Source organism: Oncorhynchus mykiss, chromosome 5, assembly GCF_057628025.1.
Source record: "Oncorhynchus mykiss isolate SJ-2025 chromosome 5, ASM5762802v1, whole genome shotgun sequence".
Taxonomy (NCBI): domain Eukaryota; kingdom Metazoa; phylum Chordata; class Actinopteri; order Salmoniformes; family Salmonidae; genus Oncorhynchus; species Oncorhynchus mykiss.
In genome coordinates, this window is record NC_143026.1 from 11,922,908 (window position 1) to 11,933,839 (window position 10,932).

Below are 10,932 nucleotides of genomic sequence, written 5' to 3' on the forward strand. Positions count from 1 at the left end.
GGTTTGTGCTAAGAACTGCAACGCTGCTGGGTTTGCGTGGGCCAGCATCCCTGGGGAACGCATTCGACATCTCGTAGAGTCCATGCCCTGACAAATTGAGGCCAGGTGCAAAACAATATTAGGAAGGTGTTCTTAATGTTTTGTACACGGAGTGTAGTTGCTGGAACTAGACTGCAAATTACAACGTGAAAAGAAAATATGAGGCAGCACTGCAGCACAGTTTGGTTCAGGGTTGTATTCATTGGTACACACCATACCAAGCTGTTTTGCTATGGAAAACGTTGTGCAACTACAGCAAGAGGTTCTTATTAGACATGTTAAGGTAGTTCCTCCCAGTTTCGGTCCATTTTCTTCCATTTGGTGTCTAGTGAATATGACCCATGTCGAGAAGATACTGTGTGGAAGGTAATAATATCCCTTTGAAGGGGAGAAGACGGGATTTTTAAGCCTTGAGACAGTTGAGATATGGATTCTGTATTTGTAGCATGCAGAGGGTGCATGTGCAAGACAAAAGATGAAAAATTCCAGTCTTCTCCACTGATTGAAGTGGATTTAACAAGTGACATGGAAAAGGGATCATGGCTTTCACCCGGATTCATCTGGTTGGTTTATGTCATGGAAAGAGCAGGTGTTCATAATGTTTTGTATACTCAGTGTATAAAGCCATTTGCAATAGCTTTCAGTTACTTCACTATGGATCTTTGTGAATGAAGAGAAGCAGTTTGCTACATTCACAGTTGCACTAGTATGGCTGACAAAGCAAAATACAAATCTGTGAGATATAGTCTCATTAATACAAAGGACTAACCTGTGTACCATTCTGTTAGTTCATTGCTGTTTCTTCTTATCTGCAGGGTTGTGTGTGGTTGGTGAAACTATATCGCCCCCCGATGGAGATGTGGTTAAAGTCAGTCCAAAAACAAGTGATTAGATTAGATGACGAAGCTATTAACTAACTAATAAAGCAATTCTTATAAACAAACACTTGTCAAAATAGCTTAATTCCAGTTTCAGCTTAAGATAACCTCCTGTTTTATCTGAAATCGAGTCCTACATTTTCAAATGCTTAGCTGGCTAAGTAAAGCATAGTACATTATGAATGTCTTTTATCTTGTACGGCACAAATGAACTGATAAAGTCTATGAGTCAGAGACTAAGTGTTTAGTAAACAATACAACAGTGTTAGAGCTGAGGTTGCATTAACATAGAAAAACAACTGAACATGTAAACACGTCTCTTGTGGAAGCTACAAGACATGGAAAATTACTGCTGAATGATAAAGGTCCTGCAATGTGGACTGTGTGTGTGTGTGTGTGTGTGTGCGCCACACCACAATATCCTGATTGAAGAGTTTCTTTTTTTTCAAAACACCTATTGAACACATCTCTATTGTCGGATGCCACTGAGGCACTTTTTCAGTCTAATTAAGAACCCCTCGTTTTGGCACAACGTGACGCAGAGAACCCAGAGCCCTTTGTGGTGAAGACTGCAGTTCTTCTGCAATTAGTCACAAGCAACAGTCAGCTACAGTTTACAAGACAGAGTGATACACGTGACAGGAAGGCCCAACAACTTCCAGCAATTCAGTTTATCAAATGAAAATGTGTGTAGGAGAGATAGCGAGATGCGTGTGTGGGTGTTCATCGCCAAAGCTTTGTACGAGGAATTAATTATGCATTCTCATTCATAAGTGCTATGAAGAGGTCTAACCACAACCTGGATATCTTTGATTAAGTGTTACTCATTCGCTTTGATATGGTTAAATTTACTACTGCAAAGCTATTACCATTACAACAGAGCCGTATCAAAGCTACATTAAAGTGTTACAAGTCACAAACAAAGTCATAATTTATTATTAACAGCAAAGTTTTCATTCAATCCATTGTTGGAACCATTTATAGATAAACCTAATATACAGAAGACAAAGTTGCCTGAGAAAAATGATGACGTTGTACTATAGCAACCACTCTAATGAAACCAGTGGAGGCTGGTGGGCGGAGATAGAGGAGGACGGGCTCATTGTAATGGCTGGAATGGAACGGTGTCAAACATGTGGTTTCCATATCTTTGATGTGTTTGATACCGTTCCCTTAATTACATTCCAGCCATTACGATGAGACTGTCCTCCTACAGCGCCCCCCACCAGCCTCCACTGAATGAAACTCATGTACCCAGCAACATAGGAGACAGGATAGACACTCACAGAACATCAGCAAAGACTGTGGGTGATCTCTAAGTACATTTACACTGGAGCATCTGAGTGTCTTTGTACTTTGTTCCATTAACCACCAAATGTAAGAACATTGACGTTCCATCAACCAATCACATGTAAGAACATTTAAGTGCCCTTGAGTGCTTGAACAGGTTTCTTGCTTAAAAAGGTGACCTTGGTAAGGAGCATTTTATATCACATTAACAGAGTGTACAAAACATTAAGAACACCTGCTCTTTCCATGACATAGACCAACCAGGTGAAAGTTATGATCCCTTATTGATGTCACTTGTTAAATCAATCAACTTTAATCAGTGTAGATGGAGGGGAAGACAGGTTAAAGGATTTTTAAGCCTTGACACAATTGAAACATGGATTGTGTATGAAGTGCCATTGAGAGGGTGAATGTGCCAGACAAAAATACTTGCCTCTGAACAGGATATGGTAGTTGGTGCTAGGAGCATCGGTTTGTGTCAAGAACTGCAACGCTGCTGGGTTTTTCACGCTATATAGTTTCCTAGGTCACCTCAAGAACAGTCCACCACCCAAAGGACATCCAGCCAACTTGACACAACTGTAGGAAGCATTGGAGTCAACATGGGCCAGAATCCCTGTGGAATGCTTTCTACACCTTGTAGAGTCCATGCTCGCAGAATTGAGGCTGTTCTGAAGGCAAAATGAGTGCCGGGGGGGGGGGCTCAATATTAGGAAGGTGTTCTTAATGTTTGATATACTCAGTGAATATGCTACCATTTTAAAATGGTGAAATGAACAATGAAATACCTGTTTTGAATAGAACAGTATACTTGTAGTGAAATCTTTACTTAATATGTTCGCTTAATGGATTCATCATTTGTCTCACTTCATTCTAAGAGGTCATTGCACCTCTATTTGTTGTAGTTATTTACGTCTGTATTTGTCAGGGCAAATCACTCAAAATAACTGTGTTATTGTTGATGTTGACATTTTTATTCTGATACCCATTATGTATTTGTACTATACTTCTTATTTCATTCTATTGAATGAAAGGTTCATTATCTGAATTTGATTGATACACTAAGCTGACAAATGTTGTCAAGCAGAGAGAGAGGTGATACTGTAGTAGTTACAGTAACAAGTCATAGTGCAAAGGTGATCTTGTGCAGAGTTGCATAAGGCAGAAATGGCATGGGATGATTTCTTCTACATCTTCCTGTATTTTGTTAAATGTATCTAGGCAAGTCAGTTAAGAACAAATTCTTATTTTCAATGATGACCTAGGAACAGTGGGTTAACTGCCTTGTTCAGGGGCAGAATGACAGATTTTTACCTTATCAGCTCATGGATTCGATCTTGCAAACTTTCGGTTACTAGGCTACCTGCCTCTCTAACCACTAGGCTACCTGCCTCTCTAACCACTAGGCTACCTGCCTCTCTAACCACTAGGCTACCTGCCTCTCTAACCACTAGGCTACCTGCCTCTCTAACCACTAGGCTACCTGCCTCCCTATAAAGATACTACATCTGTATGTGCCATTTTTCTCAACATGCTCCAAATCTTGGTTTGCAGTAGACTTGAAAAATGTGTAAATGTCAAGTTACAGCTAAATGCTATTATTATTTTTGTTTAGCACTTCAAAAAGGTTCTGTTTAGAAAATTGTATCAGCTATTTTTTGGTGGATTAAATGACTGACCGAAATATTCTCATGATATTTCACAAAAAAAATTGGATTTTGCATGAATGACTCGGATGAAAGATGTGTGAAACAATGAATGCACAATCAAAGGTTCAGGACACAAGACAGGGCATTACAAATGTTAGTTTTGAGTTAGTAGTTTTGTTCTTAGTTATATTCCACTTACTTCTGAAAAATGCACCTAAAAATAAAACACCGGTAAAACCCACAGAAAGTTTTTACAGAACAGCTTAAATGACATAACCAGTCTTAGCAATGACTCACTCTCTTTTTGGTTGGGAGATTGAAGGTCTCTGGTGTCCTAATACTCTTCTGTTACCTTTCGTGCTAGTTAATATAGCTCCATGGGGACTCTAGTGAACCTAACCAAGGCTGATAGGTTACACATGCTACTGTAGCGTAAACTCAAGATGAAGGGCTTTCAAATAAACATGAATTTCAAAGTACTTCATAGGTTGGCTAATGAAGTATTTGACAGCACATGCAGAATCATTTTAAGGTCAAAGCTGTGGGTCTATGAAGTATAGTTTCAAAGCAGCCGAACATGGTTTTAAAGTAGCTCTGATCACAGCCGAACATGGTTTTAAAGTAGCTCTGATCACAGCCGAACATGGTTTTAAAGTAGCTCTGATCACAGCCGAACATGGTTTTAAAGTAGCTCTGATCACAGCCGAACATGGTTTTAAAGTAGCTCTGATCACAGCCGAACATGGTACTAAAGTAGCTCTGATCACAGCCGAACATGGTTTTAAAGTAGCTCTGATCACAGCCGAACATGGTTTTAAAGTAGCTCTGATCACAGCCGAACATGCTACTAAAGTAGCTCTGATCACAGCCGAACATGGTTTTAAAGTAGCTCTGATCACAGCCGAACATGGTTTTAAAGTAGCTCTGATCACAGCCGAACATGCTACTAAAGTAGCTCTGATCACAGCCGAACATGGTTTTAAAGTAGCTCTGATCACAGCCGAACATGGTTTTAAAGTAGCTCTGATCACAGCCGAACATGGTACTAAAGTAGCTCTGATCACAGCCGAACATGGTTTTAAAGTAGCTCTGATCACAGCCGAACATGGTTTTAAAGTAGCTCTGATCACAGCCGAACATGCTACTAAAGTAGCTCTGATCACAGCCGAACATGGTTTTAAAGTAGCTCTGATCACAGCCGAACATGGTTTTAAAGTAGCTCTGATCACAGCCGAACATGCTACTAAAGTAGCTCTGATCACAGCCGAACATGGTTTTAAAGTAGCTCTGATCACAGCCGAACATGGTTTTAAAGTAGCTCTGATCACAGCCGAACATAGTTTCCTTGTTCATTAATACATACAGTACATTTTGGTAATTTATCCAAAGCTCTTATCCTGAGCGACACATTCAGGCAGAGCAACCTGCTAGAAAGTATCGTCTGGTTGATGATGATCAGTGGTCGAACATCTGATAAATTACCACTCGATTAAGGCGAGGAAACCTAAAGAAAAGCAAGTGAAAGTACAATTAACTCTTCAATAGACTTACAATGATAATAATTCACGGGATTGACCCATGTGTCTAACCTGCCTACAGTAACAGTCAGGGGGAACTGATCAGAGCCCTCCTTGTACCTGAAGATGGCTCTCAGTCTCTCATCTCCCAGCCATTTCCTGCAGAAGCCATAGATGATGAAGAGGAGTAGGCCTCCGGCAATGGTCCCAAAGACACCCTCTGTTACAGAGTCACTGAGAGAAGACAACACACTATAAATTCCCAAGGATTTTTTTTTTTTAATCTCATGTAATTAAACCAAACAAACATTGTTAATCTGTTGTGATGAACTGTATTTCATTTAAAGTTGAATAGATGGATTAAATGTTGAATAGATGGAAAGTTTTCACTTTTCTACAAGTGAGGAAAAAACTGCAATTTTCCGTGTAAGTTGTTCATTTTTGACTTCACTGCCATTAAACAAGCAACTTCAGAATTGTTGCGTTGTTGACTCCTTCTGATGCAGGGATAAACATGAGAGCAGAGTGCCAATGGATCTGAGGCTGTGGGCTTCATGCTGCATTAGCAGTGGCTGCTTGCTACAAACCATCCTGACTTACCAAGGCTTGATGCTGTTAACTGTTTATGCAATACTGGCTAGATGGCTCAGGAGTCATGCTATCTGCTCTCTGTCATTTGCAAGTCATCAGTATTCAGATAAACAACACCCCCGTCCGTCCGTCCGTCCACCCCCCATACACACAAACACCCACCCACACGGCCCAGGTTGACAAGCTGGATAATGATGCTCCCTATTTGTCACCTCATCACAACAAAGAGATCATGTAAACATGGATTCAACAACTGTGCACTTGCAGTAGAGTGTTTGTTTGAGTGAGTCAGTGCAGTTTTCAATAAGGTGGTGTCATCAATAACTTCAAGTAAGATTTGTTCTTACAGAATGGCCCAGGGGGTTTTCGTGATGCATAACGTAATGTTGTGACAGATCAACAATTGAGAATTAACAAAGTTATGTCAAGCCAGTATAACTTTCAATAAAACTTCATACACTGACTATAAAGGTGTGTGTTGGTTGGGAAATTGTCAGAACAATCAATATATAAATGAATTATTGGTCTTTGTATTAAAGGAATTCTCACATTGCAGTAGGTTAATTGACATTATTGGATTTCTTGAAGACTTGGAGAGGACCAAATCGAGACGCAAAGAGTACTTCTGACACAGAAGTGTCCTAAGGGGGTAAAGCATTTTTTCCGATTAGATCTGAGTCTTGGAGTTTCCCTTTCCTGTTTACAGTTGTGATGCAGTCATTGAGTTAACCTAGCCTCGTCACGCTCCCTGACCACCAGTACATAAATGGGCCTCCAGCTGTTTAGACAAGGCCACTTTTCCAGGCAAAAGTGGATAAAATCCCACTGTTTTGAATTCATGACAGAGGTTATAAACAAAATTACGTACATCATATACGCACAACACTATCCCTTGGAGCAACTGAACATCAGTGATAAGATACATTCTGGGAATTCAATATGGCACAACTATTGTGGGGAAACATGGGAAATGGAACACCTGTGCTTGCCAAGTTTACAGAAGAGATAAAGTTCAGCTAGCAACTGTATGAAAACTAAACTTCCTCTACTAGAGATGAGAGAAATGTTATGGTAGATGACCAGAGCATAAATTCATGCATGTTGTGGCATCAAGGTGCTGTCTGTCCACCTAAAAATGTAATGAACTCATTCTTAAATGAAAAAAAGAGAAGTTTTTCTATACGATTGTCATGTTGTTAACAGTAAGCTTACTGGTAAACTCGTATTATCCTCTCAGACATATCTAAAGTAAGCCTCAGCTTGTTATTGGACAAAAATATATATATATATTGTGCCCTCTAGTGGCATAGAGAAATCAATTCAGTATGAACATGGCACGGTCATGGACGATATAGTCAATGTCTACCCTCAATAAGACCCTGATTCACATCCTTATTCTGGTCATTTCATTGTTTAGCATCCAGAGAGACATGGCAAGCTTACATGATGTTCTGATTTGCATGGCTTTCAAGCATGGTCACCTGGTTGGTGGTTGATGATGGAGGGGTAGTTGGTGAACCTGAAGTACAACATGACAAATGGTAGTAGTGGAAGATCACACATCCCCATACCGTCAGCCTTGGAAGTTACTGCAAAGCCAACACTGACATGCCAGATCACACTGTCCAAATTGAGTGATAGATCAATATATTGAGCTATAATAAGCAAATAGATTGAAAAGTGCTGACAGTACTTAGAATATATTTGGAGCAATAAAAGTACTGAGTAACCCCATCCTAGTGTTGACTGATTCTCATTACAAGGTCACTCACCAGGTACAACACTGATGCTCTGTGACTTGTAGACTCCCTCTGATTGGTCAAAGCAGGTACATTGGAATGAGTGTGTCACCTCCCCCGTAAGGTTCAGAAAAAGGAAGGAGCCCGAGCTGAGAACAAACAATAGCATTTTCAATTGATTATAATCACAGGCAAATATTTTGAAATGTGAACATGACTCATCAAATGGTTAATTGAATTGTTAAGAGGGGAACATAGAAATATACATGCTATACATCAGCCTAATGTTCACACAAGACAGTAATAAAGCATGTATAGCCCTATAGTTGCTGTCCCTAACCTCCCTAAATCATAAACATGTCAATTGATGAGGCTGATTAAAAACTGTAAAAACACTGAGAACTAGTGATGTGAAAAGGGCTTTGATCAAAACTGTGGTTAAAACACATAGGAAAACTAATGCATCTGAAATTCACCATTATTTAATCATCTACTGCTGATCAAGTGCTCTTTAAACATGCACCTTGGCAGAAGAAAGATGTCCACCTCCTGCGCCCACTCCACAGCCACGAGCAGTGCACACTGGGTAATCAAGCCACCACCGCCGTCCCATGTGACTGTGACGTCAGGGCCATATGTCACCACCACCTTCAGAGTGACTTGATTAATCACGAAAGAACAGTAGAGAGAAATATAAACAATACGATGATGCACAAAGGATTCAACAGAACCATTAGAAAATACATTTGAATATTAAATCGGCATATTTAATTTAGATAATTAGATAAATTATATGTTAATGTAGAGTGAGTGTACAAAAAATTAGGACACCTTCCTAATATTGAGTTGCACCCCCTTTTGCTCCGAGAACAGCCTCAATATATCGGGCAATAACTATACAAGGTGTTGAAAGCATTCCACAGGGATGCTGGCCCATGTTGACTCCAATGCTTCCCACAGTTGTGTCAACTTGTCTGGATGTCTATTGGGTGGTGGACCATTCTTGATACACACGGGAAACTGTTGAGCGTGAAAAACCAAGCAGAGTTGAAGTTCTTGACACACTCAAACCTGTGTGCCTGGCACCTACTACCATACCCTGTTCAAAGGCACTTAAACCGTTTGTCTTGCCCATTCACCCTATGAATGGCACATACACAATCCATGTCTCAATTATCTCAAGGCTTAAAAATCCATATTTAAAGGAGTTAAAGTTCAGTTAGCCATTGTTATGTAAATGCAAAATGAAAAGTACCAGTGGCCAGGCTTTGGCCCCAAGTGAGAGCAGGGCTTGCCGGAGCCATGGCCCAGTGAGACACCGGTATGGAAACAGAAAGGTCTGAGCCTTTTGGGTAAAACACTGGGTAAATCCTGTATGGAAATGGTGAGTCTGACTGACTGTGGGCTATTTATGTTCACTTCCAGGGGAATATGTGACCCAACAATAACCACTTGAGACACTAATTAAGATACTGTCCTGAGCATAACAGTATATGAGCATTCTAACAGTATAGAACAGCAGGTAGCCTGAGCATTGTGAGCAGATAACAGGTAAAACAACAGCAAATAAAAGCAATGTTTTTCAAAACCTGAAAGACCCTAGTTTGCGTTTGATATTTCTGCTGCACTCAATACAAGTACAGAACATCATATTACATACAAATTATACTATACGGGAATCTAATGCAACAAATTGTTACCTGTGTAACAGTTTGGCTTCAGTCCCTCTTCTCGGCCCCTACCTGGGCTCAAACCAGGGACCCTCTGCACACATCGACCACAGCCACCCTCGAAGCATCGTTACCCATCGCGCCACAAAAGTCCGCGACCCATGCAGAGCAAGGGGAATAACTACTTCAAGGTCTCAGCGAGTGACGTCGCAGATTGAAACGCTATTAGAGCGCACGCCGCTAACTAGCTAGCCATTTCACATCGGTTACACCTGCATTCATTTAATGAGGTTATTGTTATCTTATTGGATAGGAACACTGCCTGTGCACATCAAATCAAATTGTATATGTCACGAGTCAAATAGAACAGGTGTAGAATTGCTAACGAGCTCTTTCCCGAACAATGCAGAGTTAAAGTAAGAAAAAGTATCACTTTAAAAAAAAAAAAAATTAAGAGGCATGAACCTGAAAAACAGGTACCTGGTTGATGCATCCTATTATGAGGCTTAGTTGACGTTAAAATTCAAACATATACAAAAAAAAACAAGCTTTTAGAAAATTGCAATCCTTCTCAAATTCGTCATTCCAGTTTTCTATTGATTCCAAACACACCAAAGCGCAACATTTATATCACACACATTCCTCACAAATCTGAGGCGTGTTCAAATGTTTTGTAGACTGAAATGTTACAGTTAAAAAAACACCTTATTGAGGTCCGCAAGTTCCTTTCTATATAGAAAGCAAACAAATCTGTAACGTTCAATCACTCATTCCACTTCGCTCTTACACTAACAAGCATTGAAATGCAGCTCACGCATCCAAAAATCATCCGTATTCACCTATGCGGCTTCCCTGGACACCAACCGTCCCAAACGTTAGAAGTCCAACCACGAGTGCGAAACTGAGTACAGACATAGTCACCTGTTCTGATTCATATCTGAAGCAGATCTAATTGGAACAGCTCACTAATCTCACATCTCAGAGGTGTTTCCCAGGGTGCATCACTCCCAGGGGGGACGCTGCTGCTGCCGCCACCCGTTTTGCCTATTGACAGGTGGACGTTGCCACTTTTGGAGCCAGTAACCACCTAAGGGGAAAATAAGACAGTGGGCACGTTACAGGCTGGCTACATCGCAGACGACTATTGATGCAATGTCTGCAATGTAGTCGGCCTGGAACGCGTCCGTAGACGGTCTTTTTACGCTTACATGTTTTACTACCTACTAGAACATGAATATGAAAACACAACACGTATTACAATAAGATTCACATGCAAACATTCATTCTGCAGGACAAATCACAGAGAAAGAATCATATGGTATAGAACAGGGATCATCAACTAGATTCAGCCAAAGGATGGTTCTATTTCTTGAGTGAATGGTCAGGGGGCGGGAAATTAATTACAAATTATTTTTGACTGCAAGTAGCCAAAACTGAACATATTATTTGAGTAAAATATTATCTAACCTTGCTTACAAATGTATATGATCACATATACAGTATCGCTATTATGGTTCAGAATAATTCGTAACAGATTTCCAAAATTAAAATCACTTGGA

General features: G+C 40.3%; 1 protein-coding gene across 2 annotated transcripts; it reads right to left on the reverse strand.

The window, feature by feature from the left end:
• Window positions 1-3,159: 3,159 nt before the first annotated feature.
• LOC149983164 (uncharacterized) lies at window positions 3,160-10,429 on the reverse strand. Of its 2 annotated transcripts, none has more exons than XM_090233720.1 (6): window positions 10,213-10,429; window positions 8,227-8,362; window positions 7,737-7,852; window positions 7,408-7,483; window positions 5,494-5,607; window positions 3,160-5,360 (listed from the first exon to the last, which is right to left on the reverse strand). In XM_090233720.1, exon 6 carries the CDS (start codon window positions 5,207-5,209, stop codon window positions 4,379-4,381), a length of 831 nt encoding a protein of 276 aa, XP_090089846.1. In that variant the 5' UTR covers window positions 5,210-5,360; window positions 5,494-5,607; window positions 7,408-7,483; window positions 7,737-7,852; window positions 8,227-8,362; window positions 10,213-10,429; the 3' UTR covers window positions 3,160-4,378. Both variants share the same exon structure in this region, with proteins under 2 accessions (XP_090089846.1, XP_090089847.1).
• Window positions 10,430-10,932: the final 503 nt, after the last annotated feature.